At 34.4% G+C, this 22,516-nt stretch overlaps 1 protein-coding gene across 1 annotated transcript in view; it reads right to left on the reverse strand.

The window, feature by feature from the left end:
• Positions 1-22,516, reverse strand: part of GRID2 (glutamate ionotropic receptor delta type subunit 2) — a 1,366,457-nt gene that overhangs the window by 642,862 nt on the left and 701,079 nt on the right. Inside the window, exon 3 of the mRNA XM_046657173.1 lies at positions 15,880-16,164. Coding sequence (XP_046513129.1) covers positions 15,880-16,164 — 285 coding nt within the window. The remainder of the gene's footprint in view (positions 1-15,879; positions 16,165-22,516) is intronic.

Raw genomic sequence — 22,516 nt, forward strand, 5'->3', positions numbered from 1 at the left:
AAGGTTGCTAATCATCTGACCTTAGATGGGGAGATATCTCATATTATTTGGGTGGGTCTAGTATAATCACAGGGTCCTTAAATTGGAGGAGGGAGGCAGAAAATGAGACTCAAAAGGAAATCTGACTTCTGATGAATGAGTTGACTTTTGGGCAACTTCAGAGAGATGCAACATTGCTGGCTTTGAACACAGAGGAAGGGGATCTGGAGAGAAGAAATGTGGATGGTCTCAAGATGCCAGGAAAAGTAAGGAAGTTTCTCCCTGAGAAACTCCAGAAAGGAACACAGCCTTGCAGATATTTTGGTTTTAGCCCATTTTTTAAGATCCCATGTCAGATTTCTGACCTACAGAACTATAAAGTACTAATTTGTGTTGTTTAAGCCTTTAAATTTATGGTCATTTGTTACACCAGCAATAGAAAACTAATGTAGAAGTATACGTTAGTCCTTAGGTCGGCATTTTTCAAATCATGGTCCACTGAATTTTGTTTTGGAATCATCTGGAGAACTTGTTGAAAAGAAAGATTTCTGAGCCTCACTCCATTCCTATGGAATCTGAAACTCTCAAGATGAAGCCTAGAGATTTTCTCACTGATGATTCTTAAGAAATCAGTTTGGGAACCAATGCTGCAATTTCTTAATCTTCTTTGCATCACAGACTCCTTTGAGAAAATCATGAAGATTATGGATCCTCTCTCTCCCCAGTAAATGTACATAACCAAAACATTCCACACTCCACCTAGATTATGGTCTCTCAGTCTGATCTGCATGCTTCTCAGGGTAGTTATTGGAGAACCTAGATTAGCATATTGTCATTGCTCTTAATGATTTATTTTCTTTCCGTACTATATAAGAAGGTGAAGTATAGATATTCACGTCAACTAGTAGTGCGTATTACATTTTACTTAAATAGAGGAACATTTTAAATAAAAATATTAAGAAACATAACAAACACATAAAGACGTTTCCCAAAACCTTCAATTGTTTTCAGTTATGATTTAGTCAAACTCTAGTTGTCCTTCAGGTCCAAGAAAAACCTACTAAGCTGTAGAAGATTGGGTTCCCAGGGAAGCTGACTCTGAGAAGAAGGAAAAACAGAAAATTTGCTAGGGACTGCTCTCAGGAATAGCACTTGTGCACCAAGGGAAATAAGCAAAATTCAGCAGAGGGAGAGCTGTGATGCAGTCTCAACAGAGACCTGCCCAGGCCTCTGGAAGTGGGATGGCCTTCAGAGTTATCCCAAGTTAGGGCTGGTGGAATAAGAGACCATAATCCTGTGTGGACTTTGGTGGCTCTCCTCAGCTGAGGGCAATTCCTGGCGAGAGCAGTCAGCTGCTGAGAAAATAAGTACTTCCATTGAGAAGGAGATTTGGGTGGCGCAGGACAGAAAGCATTAGGGAATATTCCTTGCGTTTATGGAGGCAAAGCTATTTTGGTTTCCAGGGTAAGTTGACGTGAAAAGCCCTTATAAATCATTTCTAGTCAACACTGCATTTTTCTTTTCTGAAATCACTTTTTATAGGGGAAAACACACTACACATGATGTCAGAAAACCAGGTTTGGATCCTTACTTTGTTACTCATATAGCCCTGTAAACTTGGAACAAATTGTATAGCTAATGTCTGTTGTTTTTACCTTCCCAGTGCTTCTTCTCTTTTATTCAAGGGACAAGACCTCATTTTTCATTCAAGAAATAAACCTGGACCCATCCCTGGTGTTCCACTTTTATTTTGTTCTACAATCTATTACTGGATGGTCATGTGTCCCAGGATAGTCAATTTGAGCTCTCCATGTCCTTGGCCTAACAAATTAGTTCAGGAATAGTCACAGGGCTCAAATAGGGATTGAAATTTGATATATGAATAATTAAAAAGAAATGATCCCTCTTTTGTATCATGAGTTGTAATGATGTAACTTTGGGATTGCAAGAGCTGGTGTGCTTAGACAGAAACTGAGAATGAAACCAATAAGCGAAGTGAAGCAGAGGGAAGCCAGATGTTCCATAGATTTTCCAACTACGTGAGTCAATCAGAATTTTTTTTTTTGCTTACTTAGTTTGAAATGAGCTTCTGTCACTTGCCAGAGAAAGGCTATTGACTAATACGAAGTCTTGTGCTGAAAATCTGATACTTTGGTGATGAAAGTGAAGGCAGAGTTCTTACCGTTGAGGTATGTCCAGTTCAGTGGAAGGGATGACAGATTAAACAGATAATTATGTTTTAATGTGATTAATGTCAATACAAGAAATGGAACAAAGGAATGGTAGCATAGGATAAGTAGCAACTAACCACAACTTATCAATGTGAAAAGAAAATTATTTAAGCTAATTACTGGGTTGTTCTGATAAAAAGAAATAGGGTGTGTGAAATACTAAAGCAGTTCGCAAGCTACAAATTTCTAAGCAATGTATATTTTCATTATCAAGACTTTATTAACCCAGTCAAAAGTCCCATTTATTCTTAATTTTCTTCTGCTGTCTTTTTCTATGGAAAAATGGAAAACAAAAGAAAATCTTGATAAGGACTAAAAGTTGATCTAGGTAACATCCTCAGATCTTGATATCCTAGCAACCATCAGTTTCTCTGATATCTGAATTGTGTAACTTATTTAGACCACTTCCCACAACAACTCTCCAAGAAGTTGGAGAAAGCTGATTGAAGCTCAATGATTTAGTTATTAAATTAAATAAAATAATGTGTAAAATAGTGTAAAATAATGACTTTATTATGATCAGTAATATAAGATTAAATTTAATGTCTATATTAAAAATGGTTTAAGTAGACCAGGGTAAAAAAATCCCAGTCTACATCAGAATCTAACGTATAAACATATTTCTAAATTGACCCCCAACCAGAAGTCTGACATCCTATTGTTCATTGCAAACCAGTTGTCTGCATCCGGATAGATCCTTTTTGGAACCAAGTCTCTGCTTAGTATATGCCAAGCATGGTGAGAGGTACATAGAAGAGAATGTTGAGCAAGACAGAAACAATCCCTTCCCTCAAGGAGTTTGTTATCTACACTATCTGATGATAAAACAGATGGAGCAGAGATAGAGGAATCTTACAATACTCTTTCATTTTCCAAATTGTAGTTGCAATTTAACTAAATTTAGTGACCTTCTCTGGAATATATCAAACAGTAATTCTGATCATTGTATTCAAATATCACCTTTAAAATACTGAATTTGGTAGGAAAAGAGATTTGTCACTAAGTCTATGTAAATCTGAGTTTTTTCCTCTCCTCATCTCTCCCTCTCATTTGAGTAGGTTAGGCACATTTAATTACTTTGATCACTTAATGCAACCAAGATCTCACTTGAGAGCAGGAGACTTCAGTGCTGCATTCAGCCAGTGTTGGTGTTTCTGAAATCATGACAGAATGCCAAGCTTTAAAAGTAATATTTAGAATCTTGTGACTTTTTTTTTAGATGAAAAGGAATATGTCGTACTGCTGGACACATGAGATACATCATTGAGCTGAATGGATTTTCCCAGTTTATGAATAGCAAAGTATACTCTATAAACGCCTTGTTTCCAATAGCCTTTCTCTTGCAAGTGACAGAAGCTCATGTCAAACTAAGTAAGCAAGTAAGCATACTCTATAAAAGCCTATTTTCCTGAGAAAATAAGGCTTTTAACCATTGAGGGATTTAAAAAATTTTGTTTAGAAGAAACTTTACTTCAAAAATAATTTGAGTCTTTATTATTTCCTTGCCATCTATAGCATATTTAGAAAATAAAGATAATAATATGCTATATTAGATTTTGAGGTGACATATCCAGCAATAGCGGTCAGTCCATCATTGAGATTTTCTATTTGATAAGAACTTGCGATTTTAGCTTTAGATCATAGTGTTTCAGTATGAGGGTTATCATTACAGCAATGCTGATCAATATTTTTTAAGGTCTTTTTATTGATGAACAAATCTGAACTAGTAGAATATATCATTGTTACCTATTTGACATAATATGTACTAATACAAAGGAAATAGTTCAATAACCTGCTAGGATTAATTATATGCTTATTGATGCACTTTGGAGTAAAATGAGAGAACTGAAAGCTGGAAAGTGGCCAAACGAGTAATAAACAGCTTTAAGACTGTCTAGAGAGGTAGTTAATAATATTATAGTCATCAGACATTTGAAAACACTCTCAGGGTAATTATAAACATTTGCAATCAATTAAGAGGAATGTGTCCATTTTATGGGCCTTGATTAAACCTACATCCAGACCGTATGGGATGAATGCTGTGATTCTTAGGAATGCATTCATGAGGCTGGTCACCCAGTGTTCATTTCAAAGGGGCTACCATATGGCAACTTAATTGTAAGGAAAGAGTGATATACTGAGGTACTTAAGGGTAGTACTTAAGTATATATTTGATTTAGTCATTTCCATGCTAAGACATTTTATTTTATCAACACCTAATTCTCACTTTCAGGTCTCTGATTTTCAGAAACACTTAGTTTAACAAATTATGGTAGACATTTACATATGGTCAAAAATTATGTTGTAAAAGAGAAAATACTATCCTGAAATTATAAGAAAAATGTCAGAAAGGCTAAGAATATAAAATAAGTTTAAGCTGACCAAAACAAACCAAAAAAACCAAATTCAAACTAAACCTAAAAAGTGTATGTTTTAAAAGCAATTTTAATGTTGAACTATAAAGACAAATATTTATAATTTCTAAACTTAATAATAAATATTTAATGTAATTCCATTTAATAATATTAAACTAAAATTTAAAATCAAACTAATTTAATATAATTAATTAATTTAACATAATCTAATTAATATTTAAAGAATTGTTTTCTTATAAGCAAAGTTTCCTTCAAACTGGAAAGGGAAGCGCATGTGTCCAGGTATGCCTACCCTCCACCCAGAGGGTCATCGTGTGACTCAGGCTGGTGACTGAGAGCCTGCCATGTCCCTGACAAAATTATCTGTTCCAGGGATTAGCACAGGACCCAAACAGGCCCTGAGATTTGGTATATGGGTATATATCAATATGTATGATAGTAGATTTATGAACAAAGAAAGCAAAGGATCTTTCTTTAGTATAATAATCTGTAAGGATATGCTTCGAGTCACCAGTGTCATCTGTCTTGGCTAAGAATAAAGCCAATGCATGAACCGAAGCAGAAATGAAAATATGGTAAGAGGGGATCTAACTACTTTCAATGAGTTCATTTCTCTATGTCATTACTGTAACAAGCTGCTCAGATCCCTGTCATCATATTATCCCTCTAGTATCCATAACTACATCCATCTAACAGATCTATCAGTAAATCTATCCTAGTCCTAGGCTGTGGGACCAATATTGTTTTGGGCAAAGGAAATTAAAGAACCCAAGTAGCTCATTTGATGAAGAGCACTTCAACCTTACTGCTTGTCTCTCTCGTCCATCAGTGCTGTTCAGTCCTCCCAGCCCTGAAATTCAACTTTTCTGCCATCAATACTCTCAGAATAGAATCCTCCCATTAAAACAATCACTTTCTTCTGTTTTAAGGACCACCTACTCCTCTAACTTTCTGCTTTCTGTATGTTGTCAGTTCCTTAATGCTGGAACTGGCTGGTACATTCAAGTAATTCCTTCCCTAGGCCTCTTTGATACTGAGCCTTCCCCGACTACTGCCAATTGCTGTTAACGTGCCTTCCTGGATATCACATTCCACCTACCTGACCAAACTTTCTCTCAGAGATTTGGTTGAAAGCTAAGTAAATCGAGGGTGATGTAAAATTCTAAGAGAAGGGGAATATAATAAGCAATACAATAAAGATTTAATATAAATTTTTTTTAAAAAGCAGAAATTATGAGAAAACACAACAGGGTAAAAGTGTTTTTTATTTTTCTAAAAAGAAGCAAAGGTCTCATCTCTCTAAGGCAATAAGATAGCCTGTGGCATATTGTGTAATCAGTAAATATGTCAGATCAGATGCAGAGATACTGAAAAACTAGAATAGATGGGGATAAAGTATTTAGAAAGACGGAATGTCTGAAAAGCACACCATATTGGAAATGGGAAGTTGCTCTTGGTACTTAAGCAGTAGAAATCTAAGGAGGGTTTAGTCATTTTCTTTGCTTACTGATAAATGAATATAAGCAAAAGATTACTTATGTTATTCCAAAAAAATCAATCGTTTAAAGAAAAACTTTCTGACAACTAGAAATGTCCAATGTCCAAATGTGAAACAGGATTCTTCAAAATATAGTTTCTCTCTCTCGGAGTATCCTGGTGGGAGAAACAATGTTACTGATCAAAGATGCTGAAGAAGAGTCCTGTTGAAACGTCTTGTTTCCAAATGCCTCATCGAGGAACAAAGCTGGCTGCATCAGAATCACTTGTGAAGTGTTAAAATATACATGTCGTTGCTGCCTACCTTGCCAAAATTCTGATTTCAGGAGACTGGGATGGGACCCAGGTATTATGATGACTAAAAAGCTCTTCTAGTCATTCTGATCTACTACCAAATTTGGGTTTTGGGTGTCCACTGCATTCAATTCTAACCTTTTGTCTATGACTCTGTAATCTGTAAGTGATCATGAGTCAATCATGCTACTTAGTTTAAAATTTTGATAGGCAAATTGATTTTTTCCCTTTTTGCTTTTTTCCCCCACTTTTTTTTCTGTGTGTGAGGAAGACTGGCCCTGAGCTAACATCTGTTGCCAACCTTCGTCTTTTTGCTTGTGGAAGACTGGCCCTGAGATAACATCTTTGCCAATCTTCCTATATCTTATGTGGGATGCTGCTACAGTGTGGCTTGAGAAGTGGTGCTGGGTTTGCACCCAGGATCCAAACCTGTGAACCCCAGGCCATGGAAACAGTGTGCGAACTTAACCACTATGCCACTGGGCTGCCCTTCTTTCCTTTTTTTAAAATTGTTTTTGTCTTCAACTATTTGACGGGATTTTCTGTCTTCTAAATTTTATTAAGGTACAATTTATGTACAATAAAATAACAGACCTTACATGTGCAGTTCAAAGAGTATTTATTGTATTCTGCTGTAACTACCATTCAAAACAAGATATTAAATATTTGTGTTACCACAGAAGATTGTGCCCTTTTCTACACAATCCACTCGTGATCCAGAGATGAAACCACTTTCTGATTGGTATCACCATGATTAGTTTTGTATTTTATTACACTTTATAAAAATGGAATAATGCAGCATGTACTCTTTTTATTTCAGGCTTATTTCACTCAAAATAATGTGGCTGCATACTTCAATGGTTCATTCTTTCTTACTGCTGGATAGTAGTCCATTGTGGAGATACGCTACAATGCTTTTAACCATTTTCAAAATGATGGGCATTTAAGTTGTTTCTAGTTTTGGACACAATGAATAATGCTCATATGAACATTCTAATATAAGAGTTGGTGTTGATACTCATTCTCATTATCTTGGAAAACACCTGGGAGTGAAATGGGGAAAACATAAGGCAGATGTTTATCCAACTTCGTAAGAAACTGCCAAACAGATTTCAAAGTGCTTGTACATTTTTATGTCCAATCAACTTTCCAAAATGGTTGTACATTTTTACATTCAACCAGCAAAGTATGAGAGTTCCAGTTATGCCACATTCTTGGCGACATGTAGTAATGGCCTTCAGCCAATCCAGAGGGTACAAATTGATATCTTGTTTTAATTTGCATTTACCTATGGACAAGAAACATTGAGGAGTTCTTCTTGTGTTTATTGGCCTTTTATATATCTTCTTACATGAATTGTCTGCATAAGCCTTTTGCCATTTTTAATTGTCTATTTTTCTTGGTCTCATATTGTTTCTTTGTGGGAGTTTTGTTTTGTTTTCTTCTTTTAATTCTCTGAGCTCTTTCCATAGCCTATGTGCTTATGTAAGTCTTTCGGATGTATGTACTGAAATGTATTCCCAGGTTTGTAGTTTGCCTATTTACTTTCTTAATGGTGTCTGTTAATGAGTAGAAATGTTTAATTTTGGTGAAGTCCAAATTATTGTGTGCATTTGGTTAGTTCCTTTTGATGTGTCTAAGAAATCTCTGTATACCCTAGAGTCACAAATATATTCTCTTATTTTTTTTCTAAAAGATTTATAATTCTAGCTTTTAGTTTAGGTCTAAGATCAATTGAATTAATTTTTGTATAGTGTGAGATAGCAGTCAAAGTTTTTTTTCTTTTTTCTTTCTTTTCATACAAAAACACAGTTGTTCAAATACTATTGGTTAAGAACATTCCCCCACTGAATTGACTTGGCATGTTGGTCAACAAAAAATTGACTATGTACATATGGTGTGATTTCTGAATCTTATTGTGATCTGTTTGTCAATCCTAGGACAATACGAAATGAGCCTTGAAATTAGGTAAAGCATTTAATCCAGTTTTACTTTTTTTTCAATATTCTTGTGATTATACAAGATCTTCGGACATTCCATTTAAATTTTAGAATCAGCTGATCAATTTCTTTTAAAGAGCCTGAGATATTTTGATACTGATTGCATTGAATCTATAAATCAATTCATGGAGAATGAGCATCTTAACAATATCACATTTTCTAAATCATGAACATATATCTCTCCATTATTTAGGTCTTTTTTAATTGCTTTTGTCAAGTTTTGTAGTTTTTGGTGTAAACACATTGCAATATTTTGTAGATTTATTCTAAGCCATTTGATGTTTTCATATTTCTGTTTATTTCACTTTCCAATTTTTTACTGCTGTTATAGAGATATATAATTAGTTTCAAATATTCACCTTTTAGGCTATAAACTCACTAAATTAACTTAAAAGTTTTAGTAGAAGATTTTGGAGATTATATTGGATTTTCTTTGTATATAATTGAGTATTAACAAATAGAGACATTTATACTTCTTCCTATTGAAACTGTATGCATATTAGTTTTTATTCCTTGTTTTGTTTCAGTGGGTAGAACTTCTAGTACAATATTGTTTTGTGCGGAGGATCTGTAGTGATATTTTCTCTTTTATTCCTGATACTGATACCTTTTGTTTTCTGTGTTTTTTTTTTTTAAATATACTGATTGATTTTGCTAGGGGCTTATCAATTTTATTAATCTTATAGAAATTAATGTTAAACTATTAGTTTTCTATTTCATTTTAATCTGCACTCATGTTTTTAATATTTTCTGTTTTCTACTTTGGGTTTAATACAGTCTTATTTTGCTATATTCTGAAAGTGGAAGTTTAATTTCTTGCTATTTAGACCTTTCTTTTTTAAATATAGGCATAGTTTTTTTTGATTTTTGTAGTTATTGTTGTTGGGGCTCAGATGTCTGTCCTGGGCATGATGCTTCTTTATGTTTCCCCACATCAACCTGAGTGGCAGCCTGGCCTACAGAGAGCTTAGGGGGATTTGGACTTAATTCTATCTCAGCCTCTGGAGTCTCTTGTTGGATTGCTGTGATTGTGGATCATAAAGATAATGAGCATTTTGTGAGTATGCTGTTTGTCAAGTCCTCCTATAATGGCCAATGCAGGCCAAAGTACGAGACACAATTGGTCTCTGTAAGTTTTATAAAAATGTCCTTGTCTCTTTTGCACCTAATCATTCCTGATGAGAGGTGCAAATAGGAGTAAATGGAGAAAAAGATAAAGTTACAGCAATTGGAATGGGATACATCAAATTTCTGGAGCTGGACGGAGAGCAACAACTCCAACACCTGGGAAGAGAACATGCTTAGACCCTAGAAATAGGGAGAAGGGATGGACACTAATGATCTTTGTCTTTCAGAACAACTCCTGGAGTTGTTCAGAAGAAAGGTCTCCTGGCACAGACCTTTCAAACTGGAATAAGTGCCTTAAATTTAACTGACTGCTGGATCTGCTATTCCTCACCAGAGGTCTGTACCCACAATTTGATCACCATTTCCTTAATCTTACCAAAAAGTCTCCTGGAAACAGTGGGGGATGCACTCCTCATGCAAAAAATCTGTCAATGTTTCCAAATACCTTTTCCATCCCTATTCTGACTCATTACATAGGGTGTTAAGAAAGTTACTAGACTGAAGTCATAGAATAGGGATTGGTAAATAAATTCTTAAAGGCCAGATAGTGATATTTCAGGTTTATGGGTTATCCTGTTTCTATTGCAATTGCTCAACTCTTCTATTGTAGATCAAAAGCAGGCACAGACAGTATACAAACAAATGAACATGCTGTGTTCCAAGAAAAGTTTATTTACATAGCCAAGATGTGGAAGCAACCCAAATGCCCATCGACTGATGAATGGATAAAGAGGATGTGGTATATATATATATATATATATGGAATACTACTCAGCCATAAAAAATACAAAATCATCTGATCTGCAACAACATGGAAGGACCTTGAGAGTATTATGTTAAGTGTGACAAGCCAGACGAAGAAAGACAAACACCATATGATATCACCTATACGTGGAAGATAAACTAACACATGGACAAAGAGAACAGATCAGTGGTTAACAGAGCGGAAGGGGACTTGAGGGTGGGCATAAGGGGTAAAGGGGCATGTATATACGGTGATTGACAAATAATAATATACTACTGAAATTTCATGTTATAAACTAGATTGCACCAATTTCCTTCAGACTGATTCTCCTCAACACAAACTGGACTCAAATATTCTATATAAATTGAGAAAGCTTAGCACTAACAGCTGGCAAGGAGGTCATATTGGAGGCCCTATTGATGTGTTTTAGGGGGGCTCAGCAATTCTAACTAACCCTTCCCTCCACTCTTACCTCTCCCCTAACCAGGGATGTCATGTGAACTTCCAAGACTGTAGTTCTTGTGTAGAGGTTACCTCCCTCCCAAAGACAGATGAGTTGCACATTAGGGTTGCTATAAGTGACCTTCAAGTGTTGAAGTAAATACCAGTGGCAGATAATGTACTACTCTGTTGAGATCTCCTAAAGTGAGGCTACCCTTATTTATTTGGGGGAGCCACATACAGCAATATCTACCTTGCAATTTATATGGGTCCTGTAGGTAGTTTTCCCCATGAAAGGATTTGTCTGACTAGAAATTTTCCCCTGAATTTCACTGAAGTGATCAATGGCACCACTTCAGCCTTGGAAGTCATTCAGGTCAGCATCAACTCACTGGTCAAGATGGTTATAGATGACAGACTTTCTCCTTGTGAGAAAGATGGAATCTTTCAATTACAAATAAATCCTATTGTACTTGGATTAATGTCTCTGGCTAAGTAGAAAAGTTTATACAGAAATTTAAGGAGAAAGCTCTCTGACTTTTTAAAGTAGATTCTTGATGGTCATGGAATTTGTTCAGCTGGTTGAGTCCAGGACCCTGCTGGGCATGGCTGAGATCATCCTGCTCATTAAAATCTTGTTTATGATATCCTTAAACAAATGCAGAGGAGACAAATTAAATAGATTTGATCCCGACTTCTGTCGGTCAGATTAACCAGATTGGTCTTAGACAGGCATATTCATGGAGAAATTTGCTAGGAGCCAAAAATGTTGTAGAAACAAAGAGTAAATATTTTGAGGAGAGAATTCTCCATAAGTCTCTCATATTACTGCACATTTTGCAAGCAGAAGCTCTCCCTAGATAGGAGAAGAGACTTATTTACAGGAAAAAATAATGTATCCTTCCAGGACACATGCTGAGCAGGTTTACTAGAAGCCCATTATAAAAGATACAGATTCCCTAAGTCGGGGCTCCTTAGCTGTCATACAAACCCACTGCATCTACAGCATCCACCTGAGTGTCTCCACATAGCCTGCGGGACTTGAGGCCAAGAGGAACAAACATTAATACAAGGTTAATGCTGCTTGCTTTGCCATGGGTATTAAAGTCCTTTCTCTCCAACCCAGGAATGTAGTGTTTTCTGCCAATAATCATGAAATTGATGCAGGGTCACTTGATAGTTTGAAAGTAGGGCAAAGTCTCAGACCTTCACAGTTCTTGATGATATTATATCACAAACCTCAGCTGTAAGAGATCCTGGGCAATGTAGTTTTTCAACTGGAAGTATTGCTCTCTCAAATAAATTTGGCATTTTGTTGGTAAATTTAAAATGGAGAATGGTTATTGTGTAGGCAAGAGGTTATTTTCTGCTGATGAGTCAGCCTACTTTGGCCCAATGACTGTCCTGTTTCCATGCTTCCAATGATAACCAAACCTGAATTGACATATAATATTTTTCCTTGAATGATGTTAATACATTGAAGATACGCAGGCTTGAAGTCATTGTCTCTCTTTAATAAAGATGATTCTCTACATTTCATTTGTAAACATTTTTTATTTCACAGTTTGTCAGAAATCAATCTTATTCTTATTTCTATAGCATCAAAATACTCTAGTGGTTGAAAGCAAGGAATACAATATTATCATATAATATGAGATTATCAGTGTTTGAATTCAGGCTTCTCAACATGCTTTTGAGTTACCTGACCTCTTACTGCCTCAGTTTTTTTCATTTGTAAAATCATCATCATCATCATCATCATCATCTCAGAGGATTGTTGTGAGGAGTAAATGAGATGACACATGTAAGGCACTTAGAACAGGGCCTGTACATAATAATCTCTCTCTCCAAGATTAGCCCTTATTATATTTTTGGGTGATAGGTCACTGCAACCTCTTTATAGTCATTACACATAGTTAGGAGTATAGGCTCTGGTCTGACGTTAAATCTCAGCTCTGACACTTCTTAGCTAAGTTTTGGGAACAAGTTACCCATCAGTTGTTTCTGTTTTCCTATTTGTAAGATTGTGATAATAATATTACCTACCTCATAGAGCTATTGAGAAGATTAGATGATATGATGTAAAATACTTATTCTAGTGCCACAGAGATATTATGTTTAATATTTTCATGGCTGCAAGACTTGTTCACACTTTCTCTCTGTTAGAGTGGCTATCTCTCACACATTGTGAAAGTTAGGTAGGATTTTAAGAGGCAACAATCAAGATCAAAGTCTACCCATAAAGCCTTCTTTAATCACCACTGCTGAAATTAAACACTTTCTTCATTACACACCACTAGCATTCATGACACTATTGCACCATTCGTGACACTTACACTATTTTCTCTATTAGGAGAGTCATATAAACATTTTGCCTCTTTTGTTAATTGTAAGCTTCTTAAAGGCTAAGACTACCTTCTGTAAAACTTTTTATTTCATGTTTTGCATTGCTTTATGCAAGTGAGCAAAGCACATTTCCTGAATGACATATATTTGAAAGTTCAACACTTCCTTTTTAAAAATGCCTTGAACCAATCCATTCAAATCAAGTTTCCACGTTTTCTTCTCGTTTCATCCATTTACTTAGAATTAAAGACTTGAATATTTTTGTTATGGAATTTAAAGTAGGCTTTTATACTATGCTTTTAATAATTAGCTGCTTTTAAAAAAGGTGTTTCTCTAATTAACTGAATACAGAAACAATCTTTTTTTTTTAAGTATATTTTTCTAGGCAAAATACATCTTCAATGAGATTTGGCTCCAGCAGGCTGTCTGATTCCATCCAGAACTGATGCTTAATCCATTCCTTAATGAAAGCAACTCCTGATAACCAAGGTAAAAGTCAAGTATAATTCCAGTTTGAACTTAAAATGATGACATTGACGAATGGCTATGTAAATACATGTAGCCCTCCTCAAGGTACGAGGTATTTGGATAACTTGATGTTTATTTTGGACTCTAGCCCAGTTCTTCTTTACTAGCAAGATTTATTGTAAGTATCAAAGGGAAATTTTCTTTCATTAAACAAAGGTATTACTGGAAATAATTTTAATGATACAAGCAAGGTAATTTTTCATAGATTATTAAATTAAATCGTAAGTCAAAAGCAAGTTTATCACCAAAGTAAAGGAAAAAATGTTTTTTATCATTCCTAAAACAAATCCTGCTTCTGACAGAGGACCCAGTAATATGCTGTGATTATAGCATCTTATTTACTCAAAGGAAAACAGAGGAAAAGAGAATGAGGAATTTCAAATGTAAGTAAATGATTCTGTGTGACTATGAATTTAGTGTATATTTTCAAAAATATTCACCTAATCAATAAACGTCTTCTCTTATAAGAATTTCCTAACCGTAATCCATGTAGAACTTGGAAACAAGATTTTTTTTCCTCATGGACACTTATAATCAAAGAGAAAAATTATTGTTTTAGTGTTGTGAAAATGCTTCCATCAAAAATCACTTTTCTGTTGTTTATTTTATAGGGCTAACTAAAAAGTGTTTCCCTCCCTTAAAGAAAAATTTAGGGTTTAAAAATTCATTATTTTATGTTTGAGCAAAGGTCATAAGAATGTCCTTTAAGTTTATGAAAACCATAGATAATCTGCCTGGAAGAAAACTGACAAAACCACAGTCAGCATGCCGACTCCCAGAGGGAGAGGTAACTAAGTAATCCTATCAGTGGATTTCAGATTTCTATCCAATCCTTACTTTTACTGATGAGCCAGTTATTTTTTATTTCCTTTTTATTTATTTTATTCATTTCAGTCTCTTGGTGTTTGTTCTGTGACCCCTAAATAACATGAATTAAGCAACAAAAATAAAGATTTCCTTCCTGGAGACAAAGAAGTGTGCTTCCAGAGTGCCACAGACTTTTGGCTGAAATCAACCCATCAAGTTTAATGCGACTCTGGCTGCCAAAACCCCATGCAATCTTTGAATATTTAGGGCTAAATGTAACTGCCACTTGCTCTCCCTCCCTGGGAGTCCACGGGAGCTCATATTTGTTGCTTCCCAGATTTCTCCCAACCTGTTTATGCTCAGCTCTATTGATGCTACTTTCTGGCCCATTCTTATGTAACTGTTGTCCAATATTGTTCATAATGCTGGGTAGATTATAACAAGAAAAACACTATTTTAGAAAATGTTTATTTACTTATTTGCTAAGAAAAATAAGTCACACTACAGAGGGTGAAATCTTCTTGATTTTTTATTTAATAAAAATGTTAAAACTAGACCCATCCATACTGACTGGAAAAATTTTCTGAGACTCTTTCTTAAGGTAAATCTCTAAGGAAATACAGGTTTCAAAATATATATTCTTTATCATGATCTGTTTATTTTCTCTCATTTGATTCTATCTATCTCTACTTCCCCTAATGACAAAAATAAGAGAGAAACTATATCTGAACACCTCCGGGATCAGTCAGAAAACAGGTAGATTAATTCAGGAAAAAATATTTAAACAAAAATAACATTATTTTGCTTATTTTTCCTAACATAATACAATTAAAAATACCAAGACAAAGTCTCTTTTCCTCAAATTACGGTGAATTTAGGGAAATTTCTTTGTTTTACCTTGAAAAGTTAAATAAATTGTCTCTATACTACTCAGAATTTTTGTGAGATTTCATATTGCAGGCAATATGCCATGCTAACTATAAAGTAACACGATTTCAGTGACCCCAAAAGAGTTAAATACTAAGTAGATATTAAAGTCCACACTTGGTGTACGAAAGATACGTCATAATTTTTTTTAACCAATAAATAGAAATAGACAATTTTTTTCAGTGTTCCAGAATTTGCCCAAAATGGTCTTTTATTATTATAAGCGATATAAATGTTTCTGAAAGGGGAGAAGGACAGGATTGTCTTTCTGACTTCTCATTATTTGAAAAACCAAGATATATTGGAGTCAGATTCTCTTTAGAAACATTTATAAACTGAGCATTATGTACAGGTATTTACTTTCAAATTGACTTCAAAGGCATTTAATATGAAAGATTGAACTTGCAGCCTTAAAATTTTTGTTGTTGTTGTTGTTGCTGCTAGATTTCTAAGAAGAATATAACAGGAGAAGGAAACCACAAATAACAATGAGTAAGCTCCTTGAAGTTTTTCAAGATTTAATGAAGTTGCTTGCTATGCAAATATGAGCTTACAAAACACACAAATCTCAAAATACTTACCATATTCACTATCATAGAATATAATGAATTTCTGCCAGGCATATTCTGTGACCACTCTCAGGATAACCTCATTTAAGTAGACAGGTGGCCGAACAGAGAGAGTGTAGTCATCATTCCTGTTGCTCCTGGTGAGTCCACAACCACTTCTTGGGGTCCCAGCTGTTGAGCGCTGAATGAAAAGGTGAGGGATATGCATGGCGTCTGCCAAAGACTGGAGGGACCCCGCGGACGTGCAGCCAATGGAGCTGACCAGGGCCAAGATGCCCTGATTCATAAGTTCACAGGCTGCAAAAAAGCACAGTAACATGCAAATGTCAATGGGTTTCCTAGATTTTCTCTTTTTGTGGAGCAGTGAATAAATCTTATGGAATTATTACATCAACTATGGAAATTTTTTTTAAAAGGTACATTCTACATGAGGAGATACTCAAATTATAAGGTACTGTTGGATTTCAGGTCAAGAACTCTGCCCTTATCAGCTAGCTGACCATGTGCAAATGGGTTAGCTTCTCTCGGTCTCAGTTTTTTCATCTGTAGACAGGGTAAAATAGCATGCAGCTTGCAGGATGATTGCAAGCACTGGAGAGAATTCAGTATCTGTCATTTGCCTCTCACATGGTAAGCATTCACTAGTGATAGCTATACTTTTATAATTATCAATGTATAATTCAGAGAAAAGATAATTCTTTATTGAGTATATAATACAAGGTTTTCAAAAAGGAGATAATATGCGACAAAAGGTTTGAGGAAAGCATTTCTGGCCACAGAAAACAGCCATTCAGGTAGCTAAAACTTTGATGACATTTTGCCTCCTTTATTAAACTAGAGAAATGAAAATATTTTTGTTCTTTTCCTTGACAATCAGAAAACTCCTGGTCAAATCAAATACTAAATTTCAGCTACTACTTCATTCTGGTTTCTAGCTGAACAATTTCTAATTTCTACTATATGATTGATTATCTCTGTTTAAATTTCATTGTAACTATCCTGCATATGCATATATGCTTACTTCAAAACATATTTGAAAACAGATCAAATATAAATTATAAGTAAAGACACAGCATATACAGAAAAAAAGAGTTAAGAAGTGATATCTCAGAATGCCAATCTTTGAAGGAAAGATATTAGAAATAAAACCAAAAGTAAATTCAGAAGGAATAAGGTAAAATTAATTCCATTTGAGAAGGTCAGTTATTATAATCGACCCAGTCTTTATTCTAGATTTTAGGCATTCTAGGTATAGCATTCTCACTATCAGACTTTGTTATAGATTGTTTTACATAATGCTTGAAAAATTCAAAGGACAACTTAGATAAGTACCTCCATGTAATTAATTTGCCAGTTAATGAAGGCTGACAAAGTGCAAGTTTAAAAGTACTATTCTAACGACACGTATATAAGCATCAAATAAATTTATTATGATTAATGTTAAGCCAACCAATAGATGCAAAATAAATTACTAATTATTAGAGACACAATTTTCAAGCATGAGAGACATTATATGATTTCAAATAAATGTGAAAGATAACATCAGGGATGAATGCTTCTTAGACTGTAACAGATTGAGGTTGATGTTTCAGTAAAAATCATAGAGCCTACTCATGTTCGTGAATTTAACACTTATAGAAAGCAGTATGAATTTATAGTTATACTTTGAATGAATTTATGAAAAAACACTGGTCAAAAGTTTGTTTCCTTATTGTGGTAAGTAAGGCCATTGCTGATTTATATAAGCAAATAGAAATTCACTTTAAAAAAAGATTTTGTTTAAAAGCTTGGCTCATTTAGCATTTAAGATCAAAATAAGAGGAGTGCCTTAAGATATACACAGTTGAATTCAATCTTTAGATTACAGTAATTAAAGATGATCAAACAAATATAAGATTTTGTATAAATCTACCACAAAAGTTACAAAATTATAAATATAAAAGATGGAAAAATTCAGTTTTGGTATTATATTCTGTCACATATAAAAATATATGAAAATTATTTTAATCTTCAGATTGGGAAAGATAGACTCTGAAGAATCATATATTAATCATTATTTAGCAGATACAATTGCTTTAGTAAATATTCTGTGATTTCCTCCAACCATCTATGTTATTTCCTGTCAGCCTCTGTTAGTAAGAAGACAAACTAAGCAGATACTAGAAATAATTCTTATTATATAAGCAAATGTACCATTTTAAAATTATCTACTATTTGGTATTATCCATCCTGCTCTACATATTAGCAAGGATAACTGAAATTTCTCTATAAAATCAAAATAGGAATCATCAAAAATTGCAATCAGAAAACAATATAATATTAGATCTGAAAGGTAATTTAAAGATCATGTAGTCCAGGGATGGAAAAATCAGCATTAACTGCTATGCCAGTCATAACTGGTTGTTAAGTTGGCATCCTGAAACACTATTTTGAGAAAGATTCTGAGACTCGGAGTGCCAAAATCATTGCGTTAGGTTTCTCATAGGAAGAGACTGGGAGAAGAGTAACCTGCAAGTCATAGACATACTTCTCTCTTATAGTGCCCAACCTTCTCTTGTTCACAGCTGTCAAGAAAGCACACACTCCTCCATTGAAAAAAAAAAGACCCAGGTCTCTAATTCATTGTTCAATATCTTTTTCACCAGGGCAAGCAAACAATATTTGTAACCTTAAAGTTTTGCATGGCAAAGAACAGATGGAGTTCTCCATAAGAGAAAGCTCAACTGGAGATTGTCTATTGTCTATTGTCAGGTTTGGTAAAAAGAGGCAGTCCCACTAAAGAGAAAAGGAAGGGATCACACATCTAAAACAGACTGCGACTGATTGACTCAAAACGCAACCCAGGTCGGGCACATAGAAGAATGGGTCTGCAAGGTAACCTATCAAGGCTATATTTGATGCCCATTTTGCCCTATTTTACCGATATAAAATGTTGGTTGAAGCAGAGAAGATGCAGATTGATTTGCTCTGGACATCGACCCTTCACAGGGCCCCATATAAAGTGCACTTGGTATAATCTGTATAAAGATTAGTATGAAAAAGAGACTATAGCTCACTACGGCAGAAGAGAGAGTTGAGGAGATAAAGAGCTACACCAAGAACAGAAACAGAGCTTAGTGAAGCAGAACACCTTTTTCTACAAGACTTCCATTCTTGACTGTTGGAAGACTGCATTCTTTAGAGTTCCATACCATGCATACTGCAGTTCATTAGATATAGTGTGAAACTGAATTTGGAAGATAAGAGTATGTTTTTGTGGGTATCTGCCACATTTTTATTACAAGAATCCAAGCCAAGGACTTCTCAGTGGCATACTTCTTTCCCACTATTATTTCAACCCCCGTGACTTATTTAAATTGTGTAGGCATGTACACACACACCTCGAAACATATAGAGCATACTGAACGGCTTGCTGGTTTTGTGACTCCAGCTGTTTGACCTATCAACACTATTAAAGATGTTAGGAGCCTGCACTAGTTACTGAAAGCATACCTTTCTTTCTTTTTCTTTCATTCTCTCTTTCTTTTCTGTTTTTTTTTTTTTTCAATAGCAATGGCAATCATCAGCACTTTCACCTTTTATGGTCATTCAAAAGTTATGGAAATAAAGTTCTATGTATAAAGGTATAAATTTAAGTTACATGATGTTTATGTACACTTTCTTTTTTCATTTCTGAAACTAATCAGTTTGTCTTCTTTTTCTTACTAAGTAAAATAAAACCTATAAAGAGTCTTGAAATTGATTACTTTTTAGTGAATACTCAGTGAGAACTCAGTGAAATATATTTGGATAGCCCATCCGAATTTTGAATACACTTTTTGAATACATTTATTCCCTGTAATATTTTTCTGACTTATTTGTATCGACCAGTTTTTCCTAATATAACCTCTGCCAATGATTTTAAGTTACATCAGAACTTTAGCATATTCCATTAATACACTTGTTCTTCAACACACATTTATCAGCTTTCAACCATGTGCCAGAAACTTCTTTGGAGATCAGAGAATGTATATGGTAGGTTCTATCCTCAAAGATCCCCTAACCTATTCACCATAGTGTTTCCAAAATCTCCCCTGTGTCAGAATTCAAAGTGGAGATTTTAAAAAATGCAGATGACTTAGCCCACTCCTAGAAGATGTACCTTATTCATTCCAAGCTAGTAGTCGTGTATTTGCATGATCATATGTTATCCAAGTAGTTCTGTTGTGTAACCCCTTCTGGAAAACATTAATCTAGTGGATTATAACCACAATGCTTTTTGATGTGATTGTTGTAGAACATCTAATATTTGTTGATTTTCCTTTACTTTTTTTTTCAGTAATATTGTTGAAAATATAACCATAACCGGGAGTGGAACTTCCTTATTTTTCTAATTCTCTTAGTTTGTGAGTGGGGGTGGGGTATAGGAAAAGAAGATACACAAAGTTAGTAAGAATCATAGTGCCCCAAAAGGTGATCCTTATCTTCTTTTTATTTCCAAATAAAAACTAAGAAGACTTCATTCTTTAAGTTCCTCCAACTCAGATGAAACATACCACATATCCATAATTCTAAAATGTATGTAATTTCTGTATTATCATATCTGAAATCAGGGAATATTTAAAAATTGAACAATATATTTAATATGACAGATTATTCTTTCTGAAAAATTCATTAATCAATATTGAATTTTATGGTTAGTGAGCTCTTATAAGTGGGAAAATAAGGTGAGCTTCCAGGGAAGATGAGAAAGATTATACTCTTTCTACAATGGCTGAATTTAATTTAACTAATTTTTTTCTTTTTAATTCATTAATGAATCACAAGCATAGTATTTACAATTGCTTTTTCCTTTTTCATCCACCAAAAGCTATCTGACCTTTGCTTTTATACTTGTAAGAATATAGTAACGCAAAACATTTTCAGCCTATCCAGACATTTAGTATTCTTTGCAAATATGATTTTCAGAAACCATCCGAGAGGTGGCATATAAAAGGTGGGATTAATTTGATACATCATCAATGTGGTTTGACAAGAAGTATAATCATTTGAAAGAAATTCTTTTAAATAAAGATGGTCTTTATATATAAATAGTGTTACAAGGTCCAATTTAATCATAATTATCTACTTAGGAAGTGAGAATACAGAAAAAATTCATTTAAGTATAATTTTAAAAAATTAAGACAGTTTCTTTTTACAAAGAATACGAGAAACTAAAATGATTGATTACCAGTCATCAAATGAACTCAACTGAACAATTTTCAGTCAACTGTTTTTTCAGTCATCTAAAGCCAGTATGAACCTTTTGTGATAATTCGTGATCTAAGCTTGAGATGAACTAAACATTTAACCTAGCACCTATTATAAGTCACTTTATTTTTCCATTTATATTTCATAACAACCCAGTGTAGAAAAGCTATTATTATTCTCATTTTCAAATCAGAAAACTGGCTCAGTGAAATTAAATGCATTTTTTTTTTTGGTCCAAATTCATAGCGTTAGTAAATGGCAGAGTTGGGTTTCAAACCTGGCCCAGACTTCAATGCCTGGGCCAGAGAGAACTATAAAATCACTATTTTAAACATAAAGACCAATATAAAAACTGGAAGTCATTTAACTCTCTCGTACTACAAGATTCAGGAAATTTCAGCCTCCTGGATGTAAAAGAGAAAAGGATAATAATGCTTTTAATACCAGTCTCTCTTTTCTTTTCCGGTTGAGATTAAGGCACTACTTCCATCTAGTTTCAGCTCCAAACAACAAGAGTATATTCAGAAAATTTCAACAAGGGTGAAAAAAGCTACTGAGAAGAACCAACAAAGTATTGACTGTACTTTCAATCAAGCCCTATAGTGGCTCTACCAACAATGATGTGATAAAAATGATAAAAATGATGACTAAGCATTACTTTATAGCTGTTTGGAATTTACAAGAATATTTTTATATGCATTTTGTCATTTTATCAGCATGGCTATATTGGATAAATTCCTATTCTCATTTATTGAACACTAATTTGAAGCTCATTCTTACATTCTAATAAGTAGTGGAGACAAGGCTGGAACATAGATTTTATGATATTTACTTTACAATTTTTTGATTATATATTTTCATTGCCTCCTATGTATGTAAAGTCAGATTAGTCTCCTCCCTTTTTAATGTTAGCAGCAATTATGCAATGAACACATTTATTTATTTGCATATACATCTATATGTTACATATGTAAAACGTGCATACTATAACAGGCAAGTGCCAGATAGCATGCAAGGTAGATCCAAGAATAGGCAAGTGTGTAATGAGAGAGACAGAAGATAGTCACGTGAATGTGTAATCATGTGCTGAGTAGCCGCTAGGCCCAAAAGAGTCATTCATTATTCTATGATGGCCCCAAATCATTTTCCCTAGAGTGTGGGTTGGGGAAGCCTTTTATGCAGAAGTGAATCTGGAGCTGCAATCTGAAGGATAAATAGAAGCTAGTTAAGTGAAGAGAAGTTAACTTGATGAAAAAGGGTGATGAAAATACTTCCAAACAGAAGAAATAGAATGTGCAAAGATCTTGTGGCAGAAAGATCTTGGAATACCTGAGAAGGAGAAAGAGGAGCCAGGTAGCTGGAGTGCAGAGACCATGCTGGAGAGTGGTACAAGATGAAGATGGAGGGGAAGTCAAAGAAT

The sequence above is a fragment of the Equus quagga genome, chromosome 3, assembly GCF_021613505.1.
Source record: "Equus quagga isolate Etosha38 chromosome 3, UCLA_HA_Equagga_1.0, whole genome shotgun sequence".
Taxonomy (NCBI): domain Eukaryota; kingdom Metazoa; phylum Chordata; class Mammalia; order Perissodactyla; family Equidae; genus Equus; species Equus quagga.